General features: G+C 37.5%; 2 protein-coding genes across 2 annotated transcripts in view; one reads left to right on the top strand and one right to left on the bottom strand.

Moving 5' to 3' along the window:
* Positions 1-1,665: 1,665 nt before the first annotated feature.
* On the bottom strand, positions 1,666-7,425 carry cops5 (COP9 signalosome subunit 5). Its single transcript, XM_017716649.2, has 8 exons — positions 7,078-7,425; positions 6,553-6,787; positions 4,579-4,707; positions 4,095-4,160; positions 3,738-3,823; positions 3,468-3,579; positions 2,590-2,738; positions 1,666-1,913 (listed from the first exon to the last, which is right to left on the bottom strand). Exons 1-8 carry the CDS (start codon positions 7,212-7,214, stop codon positions 1,823-1,825), a joined length of 1,005 nt encoding a protein of 334 aa, XP_017572138.1. The 5' UTR covers positions 7,215-7,425; the 3' UTR covers positions 1,666-1,822.
* Positions 7,426-10,704: 3,279 nt separating this feature from the next.
* pign (phosphatidylinositol glycan anchor biosynthesis, class N) overlaps positions 10,705-17,940 on the top strand; it is a 38,828-nt gene continuing 31,592 nt past the window's right edge. Inside the window, exons 1-6 of the mRNA XM_017716616.2 lie at positions 10,705-10,893; positions 12,430-12,661; positions 13,779-13,900; positions 14,103-14,201; positions 14,307-14,413; positions 15,881-16,005. Coding sequence (XP_017572105.1) covers positions 12,435-12,661; positions 13,779-13,900; positions 14,103-14,201; positions 14,307-14,413; positions 15,881-16,005 — 680 coding nt within the window. The 5' untranslated portion in view covers positions 10,705-10,893; positions 12,430-12,434. The remainder of the gene's footprint in view (positions 10,894-12,429; positions 12,662-13,778; positions 13,901-14,102; positions 14,202-14,306; positions 14,414-15,880; positions 16,006-17,940) is intronic.

The raw sequence follows: 17,940 nt of genomic DNA on the forward strand, positions 1-17,940 counted from the left end.
CCTTTTTTTTTCCCCTTGAGATCTGCTCAGTCATGTGATTCACATTGAACAAATAATGTGTGACGGATACTCTTGTGCCATAACTTGTAAATGTAACAGAGACATTTTACTTATTGAAAACCATTCCCAACAAGTACAGGACAAAAATGAACCTATTTTTTTCCTAATTACCCGTTTCTTGCAGCAGTTTGTCAAAAAAAATTTGACTTTGAACTTCAAATTAATGACTTATTTTTTCAAATTATTTATTTACCATGTCAAAATAATGACTTTCTTCCCCAAAATGACTTAAAATAATGACTTTTCAAATTATGAACACCATGTCACAATATTGACTACACTGAAATAATGTCTTATTTTCTAAAAAATACAGACTACCTTAAAATAATCACTGAACTACTGACTTACTGTGTCAACATATTGACTTACTACGTTGAAATAATGACTTACTTTCTTGTAAAAATGACAATTTCCAGAATACTTTCTCATAATGTAATAGCTCATTTGACAAAGTATTTCAAAATAAGTCAATATTTTGAGAACATAAGTAATTCTTTCAAGATATTAAGTCAATATTTTGTTTTAAAATAGTAAGTTAATGTTTTGACATACTTCTGCCACAAAGTAGAAAGTAGAAAAAAAAAAGGCATTTATTTTTTTCTCCTCTACCTGGCGGGCTCGGGCTTGTCCAACTAAATTTACTTTTAAAAAAAAAAAAAAGTAAGAATTTTTAAAAATTCTACTTTAAAAAAAATGTTATAGAACTTGCACTAGTTTCAAGTGATTCAATTTAGTGTTCTGATACTTTGGATGAATATCTAACAGTACCCCCATTGGATTATATGTAATTTTCATACTTTTATTCACAATCAAATTTGGATTTTTTAAATTAGTTTTCTTTTTAAATAACAGACTTTTAAAATTATAATGTTCATTTTAAATAGATACATTTAATACAGCTCATTTTTAGCCATATGGTGTGAAGAATTTCTTCAGATTTGTGAGCAGTCAAGCTCAGAGAGCATGTGCACCCAAGAAAACGTAAAATTTCATTAATGGACATTAACGTGTTAAAACATAGTTCTCTATATAACGGCATGGGGAGGAAAATCATTAACGGGTAAAGGTGCCAGAGCTGTTGTCCGTAAAAAAATACAGGCACGCTGAGTGTCTGCAGCGACAGAGAGCAGACGCGCTGGCTGAATGGACTCCAGTGTGTCGGGCTTCTGTTTCTGTGATGCATCACTGACGCACCATAGACGTCCAGCTCAAAATCCTGAAGGATTGTGTACCAAGTAAAGACAACCTGCCCTGAGCTGTCCTGACTGAGACATTTTGAACAGGGCAGCTTGTGTTTATCTTTGGGCCAACATAGCCACTACAGTTTGTTATTCCATTATGTAATGCTATGACTGGTCAGAATGTAAATGACTGGTTGATGGGTTTTGTTGTAGAGCAGTGTGATCATGGTCTTTGTTAATGTGTTAAAATCATGCATTGCAGTGAACCCAAAGGAGAATTGTACGTTAGCATTATCCAGAATGGAAGAAAATACATTTGTCATGCAGAGTTTCAACTAGATGCCAATTACCCTAAATCGAATTTTACCTCAGTTAACTACATTTTTTAAAATCACTATAAGATACAACCTTAATACAACAAAAATGATGATCTCAAAAAGCTCTATAAGATTTATTTATCTATTAACAGGTGACATGAACATCAGGGTGCATACTGTTTGAAATCAGAAATCCAATGCTGAGCATACATAACATCACACATTTTTAGGGCTACCTCTCTTCTTCTTTTTTATTTTTTTTATCTAGTTGGCCGAGGTGTTGACTTGATTGAAGAGTTTATCCTTAATGACTTGGGACATCAAGCCATGAATGGCTTCAATAGTTGTTTTGCAGCTGAAAAAGCAAGAAAAGGAGCATGTTATACATAAAAATATTATGTTTTAATTATTAGGTCTATAAATCAGCTAAAAATACATACATTTTGGACTGCTGTTGAGATATGCAATATTTAAAATATGAAATATTTTTAAAATTGACATGTTTATTGAAAATAAGTCAACAGATCCTTTACAGAGAACAAACTTTTTTCTGCTAATTTTAGTGACAATTTCTATTTACACACTTCCCCCCAGTATGTAATACAGTAATTCTGTATTAAAATGTGTAGGAGTGTGTTCTCTACAGAGGATGCTTTATTTCAACTTAGAAAACTCAACAAAACATGCAGTTAAATAATATATGTATATAATAAAAACTGTTGTCCATTTCCCATATCTGTTTTCCATTTTTGTCATTTTTCAGTTTTTCCACATAATTTGAAAGTGCCTGTTGTCCTACATTTTGGGTAAATTTCATGATGAAATTGTCCAAAATAACTAGGAAAAAGTCAGGTTCCACTGACGTACATTAAAAGTAAAGTAGGTTTGAATAATAAACACATGCTGTAAAATCTAACTTTGGGATGCATCAAGTAAGAATTACTAGGAGGGAAAAATTCTGATGAAATGAAACAACAATGAAACAACATTTTACAACCCACAAGCAATATCATTGCATGCTTTTGTTTTACCTGTCTCGTGTAGCTTTGGCCAGTTTGTCCTCAGACTTTCTATCGTGCGTGTCCAAGCCTAGCATGAAGCTGCCTCTGCCCAGCTGAGCCTCTGCCTGCTCCAGCTTCTCCGACAGGTCAAACACCTGCCCCGTGGTATAATCCGCATTCTAAACAGATAAGATCCATTAACCGGAGCACTCCCCTCTACCCAGACCCGCTTCATGCTCAATTTCCCCACAATGAGTGAGCTTTGACGACACGCCTTTTCACCACTGTTGTGAAATTCAGAAATTTGTTACAAAACATGTCCAGTTGTTAAGCCTCAAATTGTTTGCTAGAGCCCCCCAAGAAGAGGCACCAAGTTTGCCGAAGGTGAGGCGGCGCGCTCGCTGCGTAAGGATTAACTGGTAACAAGAGGCTCAGTGACAAAAGGCTTCAGACAGTGGTGACAGTACAATTGTTAACAAGTTCTTCTCCAGCGAAGCAAGCCGAACTTGACAACTAGTCAATTTATCATGGTTCAGCAGCCCAGGGGCCGCTGTCTAGATAGTCTGTTGAACGCGTTAAGCAAAGCTCAGGACAGAATGCTGGAGCCAACCATGTCAGTTTGGCTTTCAGTCCTTTTAAATAAATGGAATACCTCGCTGTACCACCACAGCATCTACACGTCCTGCTCTGGAGCACTCAGGCTTGGATTTTTCAATGAATTCTCATAAAACGGCATTTTCAGTTGCCAAAAATTTGGCAGAACAGTAAAAAAGCTCCAATCAGTTACAAAGACATATTACAAAATTGACTACTACATACTGTACAAAATAACCATTAAACTTAAATTACACACAAATTACATTAAATTACATACAATCCAAAATTAAATTATGAGAATCAATACTTACTGTCAGAAGACTTGATGAGCTCAGTGTGTTAACCCAGTATTTATTCCAGAGAAGCTCAAGTAATTTGCGGTCCAGAGAAGACTTGAAATAAGTTACCTCTAGTGCGTAGTACCTAATCAAAACAATTTTTTACCTAACGTGCATTGAAAAGACAAAAATCTTTGCACTGCAATTCGCATACAAAATTAATACTTAAATGCAAATCATTAAAACTAAAAAATATTTTACATAAATTAGACAAAATATATTTGCAATCACTGGAAAACTTACTGTTTGCAGTGCACTCCAAAGTCTTCAATTTTATTGAGGGGTATTGTCTGGTACTCTGATGGACCCTCATCTGGCGGTTTGTATCCCTGAATCACAAAATGAAGCATTATAAGGAAATGCGTTTTGTTTCCTTTTTTTTTTTCTTCATTGACTTATAAAGCCAAGAAGAGGCAAGTCCTGGTCAATAAGCCTGCAGCATTTACTGTGCATAAGCATGACTATAATGATCAATGAATAAAAATGTAAAGGATAGAATAATAAAATTAAATACATTAATTTTGAATGACATACGATGCCAGCACATTGTTACATAAAAGATCGCAAAAAAGATTTCTCTCAAAGAAAAAACAATCCTACCTTGGGATACGTCCTGAAAGCACCAAGATTCACTTTTCCTGCAGATATGGTTCGCGTAGGATCAATCTGTTACAAAAAGCAAAGTTATGAACACCATATAATAAGAAAAACAGAGCTTCAGTAAGACATCTACGCTTAAAGGCAAGCATGACCGAGCCGATGAATAACACATTTATGAACTGCATACCTAATTATTATTTGCCCTTAGCACTAGTTCTACAATACCACTGAAGTGTAAATAACATACTGTATACTGTTACAAAGGCAACAGCCATTAATCAGACACCACTACAAATGTCACTTAGACCATTTGTATTCCAGGGTCTGTCATGGATCACTGAGACTGCTCTGGTAAAATTTGCCCATTCTGCCTTTTTTCCCTTCTATATATATATATTGATGGAAATGGGATCGTGTACAGAATGTGCAGATTTAACCAACAGAACTTAAGCATGAAATTGGACATTTTCCCTATTGCACTTACCACGACTGCCACAAACGGTTCCTGGAACTGTTGGTTGAGCATCTGAGTGCTGACATCAATACCTGAGAGCCAGCAGCCATAACCGGGGTGACTATGGTACCATCCGATGGCGTTCTCTAACCGGCCCACCTACACCAACCAGAAAGGGCAAATCTCAGACATGCATATAAATACTGACAAAAACTAATCCAACTACCATTAGATCAAAAAGAGTTCTATTTAAGCACAATATGCTCCACACCATGAGAGCATTTTGACCTCCTGTGCTTTACGTTTACTCTTTAGTACTTTGACTACTGACTGTCTGAGGTGAAGAACAGCTGTATAGAGTAAAGCCAGACTGATATGAAACTTTGAGACTAAACTATGAGATCAATACTTATTTTAATACTAATACTAACTTATTATTTATAATTTGTTTTAGATTTATTCCCCAATAGTTTTACAGTTTCCAACAGAATAGAGGCTTAATAATTGTATCCCTGGGGGCAAAGCCACCCAGAAAACTTTGCATTCTTATTGCACTTAAATTTACTCAAATTTACTCAAAGTGCAAAGTTTTGCTCTATCATCAGAAGACTGTGGTACAATGGTGCCATGACACACACACAAAATACAACAACACTATCTGCAATCTTATTGGTCAGGTCCTAATATAGATTATACAAAATCTGAGTGTTTACCTACAGTGTGTGGGGAGTATTGTCTGACTCAGAATGTACAATACTGATGAAACGGTATTAAAAGAAGGTAATGGACCCAGACTAACTGATCTGACCTACTGTCATATTAATAAACATACTGCTGTCAAAGACAAAGCACATTCACAATTCACTGCCAAGCCATACTACTATGAACTGTATCTGTTAAGCACTATAATTTGAACCACTATAGGTACGTTCTAACCCCTCCTAAAGCCTGTATAGCAGAGTTCTGAATCATATTATCTATCAAATACCTCCTGTCTGTCAGTTATGTGGATTTTCCTGTTAACCGTCAACATTTATGGCAGAATTAAAAGAGCACTACATTTTCTTTTGGAAAACACGCTCATGAATATTCTTGCTTTTGCTGACACCGTTTTTAAACAATGACAGCATAAAGATTCAGAGCTTAAAACATGTTTTGATTGTTGTTTGTGTGCAATGACAAATCCCCAAGTAAAATGAGGCTAATGAAGAATCAAAAAGACGGCTATTTAAGTACAGATGTACATGCTCCGTAACACACTGCTCAATTAAACATCGTCCCTGTGCCTTTAAACGAAACATTCACTAAATCTAACCTAATTTAAAAGGCATGTGTGGTGTCTCCTTTATGAGAATATCAAGATTACTACAATAGGAGTCCATATCATTGAAAAAGACTTTGGTTGACATAGACTTCCATTACTTGTTCGCTACATTAGCCTTACATAATAAAAGTGATTCAGAGTGGTTTGGTTTGAAGCGTTTCACTACAGAAACATACCGAGTGGACATTATAAGAACCAGGAGTTGCAATGTTTACAGTGCTAATATATAATAATTTTATTTACTATCCAAAACCACCAGTGAACCTACACAAGTCTTCCAAGTATTTGAATGTGACAATAATGACGATTAAATGGAGGTAAACATTAAAATTACATTTTTTTCCTTTCTATTTTGCCTTACCATACCCCTCTCTGCTATAAGAGTATTTAAAAAGTTTTAAGCCAAAACACTATCGCAAACTATCTTAAAACAATGTCTAGACTTCAGCAGAGTAAACATTACCATCTCTTTCTGTGAGGGAGCTTTTACAGGCATGAACTTTCCAGATGTCTGGTTCCCATCAGAACGGCTGTGAACATTTCTGACTCATCATGTTCCTCTACAATGGAGCATTTTTACACCAAATCACAGTGGATGACTTTATTTACATCTTAACTACTGACCTATGCAGCAGTTTTGAAAAACTAGTGGAATTCCCCTTAAACTCTGTGCCACCTACCTGTTTGGCATTCTCTATGTAGGCTGCCATGTACTCGTAGGCTGCAGCCTGAGCATTGACTCGAGTCTCAGTGCCCTCCACGGGTAAAGCAAAGCTGTCCATGATCATCATGGTCTCTCCATCCACCTTCCCCAGCATCAGCCCCATCACCTCTAGGTTCCCCCCAGACCGGGCGTGCATCACCATCTTCAGCAGAGCCAAGGCTGAAATCTTGCAGTATTTAAAGTAATGGTGGCTGTAAACAAGAACATAAAACGTGTCAGCTTCCTTATTACACTTACATGCATAACAGAGTAAAGAAACGACGCTGAAGTTTCCTATTCGTCCGCGTCTCGGTCAATTCTACGTTCCACCTTAAACGGAGCTGCAGTTAACAGTTACATGCTAGCACATGAAACTGAAGTACGCCTAACACCTGCACCATTTAAGGTGGAACGGGACAGTCGCTAAGAAGCTAACCTCAGCATCATAGTAAAGGCTGTCATTCCTAGCTCTCACAGTAATGATGTACACACAACTGCTTACTCTTTTGTCCATGGTTTGGCAGCTAGGATTTCTTGTTGTTGCTTTTTGTCGTATTTGTAGATTTCATCAATACTCTGAACTTCTTGAATGCTGTTGGAGAGCTCCCAGGTCTTCTGAGCTATGCTACTCCCGGCCATAGCTTCAACCAACCACGATAAACAGACTCGGGCCCTGCTCAGTTCACAAAAACAACAGATGGGCTACGACGCTGGCAGAAAAGTGGCTTAGATAACCTAGATAACGATCACGAAATAACGCTGACTTTCGAAACATACACAAGCCGAGGGTTTAGCTAGCAAGACGCTAGCTGATGTTGTTGCTGTGTCTTCTGTGGCAAATGGCCGTTGCGAACAGGGTTGCCAAATATAGTCTACAAATTCCCCCTTTTCAGCATCTCGATCTTCCAGCAGTGTTTCCCCTCCATTCGTGTAAAGTTAATCCAACCGCGGTTTCCTGATCTGAGGCTATTTCAATAAGCAGGATTAAAACTGTAAAACATAAAAGTCAGGAATATTTAATAATTCAGTTTCTTCTGTTTTTGTCAGGTGGACTTGTCTTTTGGCCTGAGTGGCAAACTGAGAATTCGTGCTTGTTGGGATATCTGCCTTGATTTTTCCTTGCATACATATTTTATATTTAATATTTTTTTATTCCATTGCATCCTGCAGGCATGTAGCAGCACATAACCCCAAACGATTATTTTGACCCTTGTTAATCTTCAGTGTGTAGCCTGTACAAGTGATAAGCATTGTAAGATAATTCACCTGATCATTATGAAGGTTTTGCAGAACATGCAAAATATACAAGAAAGCCTTTTAGGACAGCAAGTTTTAGAGCAGACACATTTATTGCAAAGGAGAAGGTGAAGCTTTGGCCCCTGTTTTCATTGAGATTTCTGCCCAATATGGCAACCCGAGGAACCTGGCGTATATGGCGCCACCAGCTGTATATGAATGGAAATTCACTGGATTAAAATAATAACAACAATAAATTAAAAATGCCACAAAAAAGTTCTAATTCTGGTAAACACATACGTGGCTGGATGTGTATCCATAAATGTATTTTTGTTTGATTATATTGTTGCCATAAGTTTATTATCGGATGCTTTTTATTAGTCTCAAAACTCCGCACTTCCACATTTCCGCTTGTGTGAAGCCAGTATCTGACACTTTAAAGTAAAAGTCACTGTAAGAAATGAGAGAGAAAAAATATATACTCACGAAGTTAAAAAAAACAAATCAATTAAAAATTGGAAACAATTCTAATAAACTAAGCAGTGAACTTTCCAATTTTTTGAATTGCTTAAAAATTGGAAACAATTCTAATAAACTAAGCAGTGTTGCTAATAGTTCTTCAAGGTTCTTTAATGAAATGGTTCTGTTTAGAAATATGAATTCTATATATCCCATTTCGTGTTTAAATGTTTTTTTGCATGGTAAAATGGTTCCTTAGATTGATAAAAAATGGGTTGTACATAGTTCTATATAGAACTTTTGTTCTGTTTTGTACTATATAGCATCAAGAAGGTATTTTGTTCCATATAGCACCAAAAAGGTTCTATTGCTACAAGCTTGACATCATAACAATAGTAGAACCATTTTCTCCATACATTTCAGTCTGAAGAACCATTTCACCATGCGAAAAACCATTTAAGCATGAAACGGTTTCATGCAGAACTAATGATTCTAAAGAGTATTGTTCATTTTACAAAAGAACTCTTGAAGAACCACCTTTGAAAGAGTGTATATTTACTGTCCAGACTGTTAAGAGCTTGAATGTCCATTTCCATCATTCCAAGTCTTCTCTATAATAGTTTGATCGGATAAATTCATGTTTCATTAAAAAACATTACACGGTACAGAATTCCTTCTCCTAACTGTTGTGGGAGTCTGAGAAGTGTTTTTTGTGTGTGGTGCTGTTTTGGACTGGATCATTGATAAAACTTTGATCTGTGATTTCACTTCAAACAATACATGGGAAATCACAGAGAGTTCCCTCTGTGTACACAGACAGGACTTGTACTTATTTGGTTCTTTTATTTCTACAGATAAACAAACAGACAAAATGTGTCATTGTGATTTTGACTATTCAGAAAGTATAAGAGCTGTAATCAGAAGTGAGTGAAGAATAAACCATTACGAGCAAAATGCTTTGCACAGAAAAATCTAATCAAATCACATTTATTGTCACATCACATTTACACAGGTAGAAAGTGAATGAGAATCTTAGGTGTGTAGCCCCCTTATAGAATTTAAATTATATATATATATATATATATATATATATATATATATATATATATATATATAAGAAGAAAAAGAATGATATATACACTGACTCTGAGTATACACATATACACAGCATACACTAGTATTGCACTATTCCAATATACAGTTGTACAGTAATAAGTTCCTGACCCCCACTCTCCAATACTAAACTCTGACAGTATTGGTCAAACACAGGTTCCTGACCCCCACTCTCCAATACTAAACTCTGACAGTACTGGTCAAACACAGGTTCCTGACCCCCAGTCCCAATACTGAACTCTGACAGTATTGGTCAAACACAGGTTCCTGACCCCCACCCTCCAATACTAAACTCTGACAGTATTGGTCAAACACAGGTTCCTGACCCCTAGTCCCAATACTGAACTCTGACAGTATTGGTCAAACACAGGTTCCTGACCCCCACTCCCAATACTGAACTCTGACAGTATTGGTCAAACACAGGTTCCTGACCCCCGCTCTCCAATACTGAACTCTGACAGTACTGGTCAAACACAGGTTCCTGACCCCCACTCCCAATACTGAACTCTGACATTCTCAGGGTGTCTCAGTTAGACACTCATCACTTTAACTGCTCCATAAGCTCATTCTAACTGCATGACTGTTTATATTTGCACTATTTATACCCACAGACCTTAATCTGTATGTGTCTTATGTCACTTTAGTGTTAATTTCAGGACCTTCTTATATTATTATTATTATTTCACTATTTTTTTACCATTAGTGTTTATTTTTATGATTAATGTTTAGTGTTTTTTTGTGTCTATTGAAATTCACACTTTTCCCCTTTACCGTCTATTTAATGTTATCACTACACCACGGGGCCTGAGAGTAACGCAGTTTAGTGCTCTGTATGTCCTGCACATACATATTGTATTGACAATAAAAGCTGACTTTACTTTTTTTTTTTTTATAAAAAAAGATCTTATTTTGATATCGTATCGTTTCTGAGTGATGAGATTTTTTTTATTTTACAACATATACATTAGATTCACATGCATTACATACAAAATCACGTTCACAAGATTTAAAAATTAGACAAAGATTCAAAATAGTTTTGCTTGCCAGTGTTTCAGTTTGGTCACAGGTCGCCATCTAGTGGTTTGCTTTTGTAAATGCTTTTCTGTGAACTAGCCTCCTGCCAGCTTAATTACTCCAAATAATACATCGGATTAGAACATGTGTCCAAATACTAACGTTCGCGTGTGATATTTGGTCTGATGTTTGTATATGGGCCACACAAACGTCATCGCACAAAGAGTCGTTCAGTGAACGGCTCTCTGCCGCCATCGGTCGGGATAAAAACTGCATTACCCATAAGCCTCTGAGCGAAGTTCACAAGTCATCGAGGAAGTGGGGAGCAAAACCTCTCGCCGACTCAGCTTAGGCTACTTAGCCGGTAAATTAAGTTACTAAATCGTTCACTCGCTTTATCTCTCAAGTCTTAAAGTATGCGGCCGTACGCTCGATAGACCTAAAGTACTGCAACAAGTATGAAACGTTTCCATGTGGCTTTAATATTATCACAAAGGTAAGACTGCTGCTTCTCCTCGTTCAGTCGTAGAAAATGTTGGATATACAGTTGTGCAGATTTCTTCATTTTACTCATTTTAAAACCTTCGTGCTTTTAAATTTGTTTTTGGATGTTAATCAGTCACTTCTTACCTGAATTATTAGATGTTTTACGCAGATGCAGCTGGCCAGGCACAGCTAGCAGGCGATGTTTTTCTCAGCGCATAGCAAGCTGTTGTAGATTAAAGGGCCGATATCGTGGAAAACAGAAATGGGATATTATGCACTGTATGGTCACAAGTATAGCCCTTTGCAGCTACAACAGCCTCCACTCTGCTGGGAAGACTTTCCACAAAATTTTGGAGTGTGTCTGTGGGAATTCGTGCCCATTCAGTCAGAAGAATATTTGTGAGGTCAGACACTTGTGGTGGATGAGAAGGCCTGGGTCGCAGTCAGCGTTCCATTCATCCCAGAGGTGCTCAGTGGGGCTAAGGTCAGGGCTCTGTGCAGGCTGCTGGAGTTCCTCCACACCAAACTTTTCAAACCATGTGTTTATGGACCTCGCTTAGTGGCAGGGGCACCATTACACTGGGACAAGAAAGGGCCTTCCCAAAACTGTTACCATAAAATTGGGGCGTATTATTGCCTATAATGTCTTTTTATGCTGTAGTTTTAACATCACCCTAACTAAGGGGCCCAAACCCTGAAAAATAGCCCCAAATTATTAATACCTCCTCCACCAAACCTTACTGTTGGCACTATGCATTCCTGTTGTTGGTGTTTTCTTGACATCTGCCAAACCCAGATTTGTCCATCAGACTGTCAGTTAGTGAAGCATGATTCATCAGTAACATCCATCCACTGCTCAAGAGTCCAGTAGCGGTGTGTTTTAAACTTGCCCCAATCAACGCTTGGCATTGTGCATTTTGATCTTGGGCTTGTTTGCAGTTGCTCAGCCATGGAAACCCATTACATGAAACTCCTGACATGGCAGTTTTGTTGCTGATTTTGCTTCCAGAGGAAATTTGGAACTATAGTAAGTGCTATAGGTGCAGATAGGTGCCACACAATTCAGCACTTGGCAGTGTCTCGGTCTGTGAGTTTGCAAGGTCTACTGCTGCGTAGTTGAGGTGTTGTTGCTCCTAACCACTTTCATTTCACATTAGTAGCAAATTCAGTTTATCGGAGGAAGATCTAGCAGGACAGAAATTTCACAAACAGACTTGTGGTTAAGGTGATGTTTTATTTTTAGTGCCACTGAGTCACTAAGCTCTTCTTTGTTACCCATTTTACTGGCAATGTTTGTCCATGGAGATTGCAAGGCTATGTGCTTGATTTTTATCTGCCTTTTAGCAATGGATGTGGCTAAAATACCTGAACCCAGTAATTAGTAGGGGTGTCCACATACTTTTGGCCATAGTGTGTTTAAACATTAACATTTTTACAGTGTAGCATTCACTCCAAGTTTTGAATTGTTTTTGTGATGTCACTGTTAAAGGCCAGTCAGTACAGAGCTGTTGAAATGCTGTTTTTCTTCTATTTTCATATTTTACAGGCAAGATGAATATTATTATGTTCTTTCTCGTTGGACTTCTGGTCCATGTGGTCTTCTTCATCTCCATCTTTGACATCTATTTCACATCACCTTTGGTCCATGGGATGACACCCCAGCATGTCCCTCTGCCCCCTCCAGCCAAGCGCCTGGTGCTCTTTGTGGCAGACGGTCTAAGAGCTGATAGCCTCTTTAAGCCGGACATCAATGGAACCTCCAGGGCACCTTATATAAGGTACTGACCACAGCTAATCTTCGAATGTCCTGACCAAGAGGATTGGAGATGTTTGTCTCACATTTATATGCCCTACTGTAGATTTTTGAGACCATCCTCCTTTGTTGAAGTGCACTTATTGTTTTGAAAGAGTATCTTATACTTCCGTTCAAAAGTTAGTAATCACTTGTCATCTTAATAATTACTGTTATTTCATTTGCTAATAGCTTGTATGGTGTATATTGATATATTTAAAACTTTACACCATAATTTTCTAAAAATTAAGTAGATGGTATTAAATAATACACAATACATCCCAGTTATCTGCCTCAAAATATGTTTACCATTATCGTTCCAGATCTGGATCTGGATTTTACTTCATACTTGATCCTATACAGCTTTCTTCTTTATTGTAGAATTATAAATACCTCTGTTCATCATTCTGGACATGTAACATTTCTTTATGAATGTGTACAATGAGTTAATTTCCTTATGAGTATAGCATATGCAATAAAATTAAACAGAAACATGAAACATTGGTAATATCTTCCAAGAACAAAGAAAATTTTAATTTAAAATTATTTAGAAAAATCAAACTTACACAGTTTTCCATATACCCCAGATATGATCGATCAGAGACCTGTTTGGTGTTCAGATTGGAGCTACAAGGCTAACATTGCTAACAAACTAAACACTAGACACGTCTCATTGCTAACAAACTAGAACTCTAAACACATCTAAAATGCCGGTCCCAGTCTTCGACTATAGGGTGAAGTTTTCCTCATTTTTATAGCTCACAATAAGTCACATACTGTCTCCTAAACCACATCTACAACTCTGCCCCACTGTAATAAGAGCTAGATGCAGTTTGAGAGATTTGAGAGGAGCTTGGGAATGATTTTACATATAAAAAGTTTCAGTGACTGTTGACTTCTAGTGTTTACTAGCAACATTAGCCTTGAAGCTCCTGCACTAAAGTAAAGAAGTAAAATTTAGACACCAAACATGTATTGTTGGATTGACTGCAGCTGGGCCAAGTGGAAAAAGTGTAAATCTGATTCTTCTGTAAACCATTATTTTAAATGAGCACTCGGTAATACACATTGCTTTGTCATTATTGTTTGTTCCCATTCATTAGGAGTATAATTAAGGAGAGAGGAACGTGGGGGGTTTCACACACGCGAGTGCCTACGGAGTCTCGTCCAGGACATGTGGCTCTAATAGCAGGCTTTTATGAGGATGTTAGTGCTGTGGCCAAAGGTAATAATATTATTTTATTGTGTTGCATATACAATCTAACTGAAGAGGCTTAATGTTTTTTATAACTTTATATTGTTATTTTTATCTTTTGCCACCTGTATTTACTCACTGGTCAGTGTATTTCTGTCAGTGTGAACTAATACCAAGAGCTTTAAAAAGTCATTTCTGATTGTGAATCTTACTGTGATCTATTTATCTGCAGGATGGAAGGAGAATCCAGTGGAGTTTGACTCTGTGTTTAATGAAAGTAGGCACACCTGGTGTTGGGGAAGCCCTGATATTCTGCCTATGTTTGCTAAAGGTAAAGCCGCAGTTGTACCACATAACCCTACCACACTGTCCGCAGTGAAGCAAGCAGATCTGTCTGACATTGCTTTGTTTCTTTGGAACTTTCTGTGTGTTCTAGGAGCCACTGGAGATCATGTGTACACTTACACTTATCCAGCTGCAATGGAAGACTTCGCCTCCACTGATGCCTCCAAACTGGACACCTGGGTCTTTGATGAAGTGAAGGTGTGAGATTTAGGTTTTTTTTTTTTTTTTTTTTTTTGCTATGCTCTTAATATGTAATTAAATATTGAATTACCCAGATTCTTTACTTGTACATTTGATTTACATGCAGTATCAACAGGTTTGTATCTACACCTCTGACATTTTCCTGCTTGTTTCAGTGTTAAAAAAATGACAAACATGGCAGTTTAGGCCACTAAAAATTCTGATAATGAAAATATTTGCTGATCTAGTTTAATATTATTGATTTCAATTTTATACTCCAGTAGTTTTAGTAAAACAGCTTTACTGAATGTTATGATTGTCACAACTTGAACAACAGAAAAGCTTAAATAAAATAACGTAAGTAACGTCTTAAATAACGTAAGTTAAGTCTGTTATATTTTTCTCACTTTCCATCTGTTTTCTTCATTAAAGTTTTTTTTTATTCTTATTTAGAGATTAGATTTGGATACGTTGTACATTGTTTTATTATATTAACCATGATTTTATTTTATGTTTACATTTGCCAGTTTAGCCTGTATTGCTGTTATGTATTAAAGCTGCGACCAAGAAAGTTGCTTATTATCCGCATGAGGCCAGGTTGAGATGGTTTGGACATGTGTTGAGGAGGAATAGTAGATATATTGGGCAAAGAATGTTGGAGATGGAGCTGCCGGGCAGAAGGAGAAGAGGTAGACCTCAGAGAAGGTTTATGGATGTAGTGAAGGTGGACATGGAGATGGTTGGTGTGAAAGTAGAAGAGGCAGTGGATAGGGCAAGATGGAGGCAGATGATCCGCTGTGGCAACTCTTAAAGGGAGCAGCCGAAAGAAGATCTGCAGTATTTTTGCAGATACAAATAAAGACAAAATTGGATATTATTGGTTTACCAGTAGGGGTGGGTGTGGCACAAACTAACACAGGAAAAATGTCACACAACCTGTTAATGCCATCAAACACTTCATCAACATCAACACTTCAGCAACATCGTCTGGTTACAGTGCCTTACTAAGCCTCTAAATGTAAACAATGATGGAAAAAAATGTTTAGGTAGCTTGTATAAAAATGTTACTAATCAAAGAATTCATTTGAAAATTATTTAACAAAAAACTAAATGTGTTAGTTTCCCTTCTGTCAGTTGGACCCTAGTTTCAGTGAGCTCTGAGACAGTTGAACTACACTATGCTTTTGTTATCATAGGAGATAATTAAGACATTTTAAGGTTACCATCACTGGTACTGATGGATTGCACCAATTTCTCTTAGTCTGCCTGTAGAGCTTATTTGACTGTCCTGTATTTATCAAACTCTGCAAAGTGCTGATCTGGGAACAGTTTGTACCTCTTTCACTCCATTATGATGAGAGTGCTGGGTTTTGATGGGAGAAGTTGATATGAAAAGTTAATGAATATAGAACAACATGCATATGAGTCAGTATAAATTTTAGATGTCTTTTTTTTTTTTTTTTTTTTTTTTTTGTTTGTGTCTAGGCTTTCATGAACTCTGCCAGAGGGAATCAAACTCTGCTGTCTAAATTACATGAAGAAAAAAATGTGTTTTTCCTTCATCTACTGGGACTAGACACTAACGGACACGCCCATCGACCCATGTCAAAGTAAACAAAATAAATCCTTTTGATTTTGCTTATTCAGACATTATGATGGTAGAAATCATAGAAGAGAAAGAAACATGAGTGGAATGTAGGTCACCCTGATGGTGTTTCATTTTCAGAAATTTACAACCCCAATTCCAGTGAAGTTGGGACATTGTGTAAAACATAAATAAAAACACAATACCATGATTTGCAAATCCTTTTCAACCTATATTCAATTGAATACACTACAAAGACAAGATATTTAATGTTCAAATGGATAAACTATTGTTTTTTGCAAATATTCACTCATTTTGAATTTGATGCCTGCAACACGTTCCAAAGAAGTTGGGACAGGGGCATGTTTACCACTGTGTTACATCACCGTTCCTTTTAACAACATTCAATAAGCGTTTGGGAACTGAGGACACTAATTGTTGAAGCTTTGTAGGTGGAATTTTTTCCCATTCTTGCTTGATGTAAATCTTCAGTTGCTCAACAGGCCGGGGTCTCAGTTATCGTATTTTCCGCTGGAAGCGTATGTTGCTCCAAAACCTGTATGTACCTTTCAGCATTAATGGTGCCTCCACAGATGTGCAAGTTACCCATGCCATGGGCACTAACACACCCCCATACCATCAGAGGTGCTGGCTTTTGAACTTGATAACAAGTGCTGATAACAATCCGGACAGTCCTTTTCCTCTTTGGCCTGGAGGACACGACGTCTATGATTTCCAAAAACAATTTGAAATGTGGACTCGTCAGACCACAGGACACACATAGCTTTCTCTTTGCATGGCAGAGTTTTAACTTGCACTTGTACAAACCGGATTCCAAAAAAGTTGGGACACTAAACAAATTGTGAATAAAAACTGAATGCAATGATGTGGAGTTGGCAAATGTCAATATTTTATTCAGAATAAAACACAAATCACAGATCAAAGGTTTAAACTGAGAGAATGTATCAATTTAAGGGAAAAATATGTTCAGTACCTGGATCCTTCTCCTACGTAGCCATGATGTTGTGATTGCTGCAGAATGTGGTCTGGCATTATCTTGTTGAAAAATGCAGGGTCTTCCCTGAAAGAGATGACGTCTAGATGGGAGCATATGTTGTTCTCTGCATTAATGGTGCCTTTCCAGACATGCAAGCTGCCCATGCCACAAGCACTCATGCAACCCCATGCCGTCAGTGATGCAGGATTCTGAATGGAGCGTTGATAACAACTTGGGTTATCCTTGTCCTCTCTGGTCCGGATGACATGGCGTCCCAGTGTTCCATAAAGAACTTCAAATCGTGACTCATCTGACCACAGAATAGTCTTCCATTTTGCCACACTCCATTTTAAATCACCCCTGGCCCAGTGCAAACGTCTGAGCTTGTGGAGCTTGCTTAGAAGCTTTGCACTGTAGAGTTTCAGCTGGCAATGGCGGATGGCACGGTGGATTGTGTTCACTGACAATGCTTTCTGGAAGTATTCCTGAGCCCATTCTGTTATTTCCTTGACAGTGGCATTCCTGTTTGAGGTGCAGCGACGTTTAAGGGCCAGGAGATCACGAGCATCCAGTAGAGTTTTACGGCCTTGACCCTTACGCACAGCGATTGTTCCAGATTCTCTGAATCTTTTGATGATGTTATGCACGGTTGATGATGATAACTTAAAAGTCTTTTAGGGTAACACCGTTCTGGTATTGCTGCACTATCTTTCTGTGCAACAATGGTGGAATTGGTGATCCTCTTACCATCTTTGCTTCTGAGAGACACTAACACTCTGAGAAGCTCTTTTTATACCCAATCATTTTGTCAATTGAGCTAATTAGTGTTAATTGGTCTTCCAGCTGTTCGTTATATGCTCAATTTCCATTTTCCAGCCACTTATTGCTACTTGTCCCAACTTTTTTGGGATTTGTTGACACTGAAATTTAGATTCAACATTTTTTTCCTTTAAAATGTTACAT

The sequence above is a fragment of the Pygocentrus nattereri genome, chromosome 24 (genome assembly GCF_015220715.1).
Source record: "Pygocentrus nattereri isolate fPygNat1 chromosome 24, fPygNat1.pri, whole genome shotgun sequence".
NCBI classification, from domain to species: domain Eukaryota; kingdom Metazoa; phylum Chordata; class Actinopteri; order Characiformes; family Serrasalmidae; genus Pygocentrus; species Pygocentrus nattereri.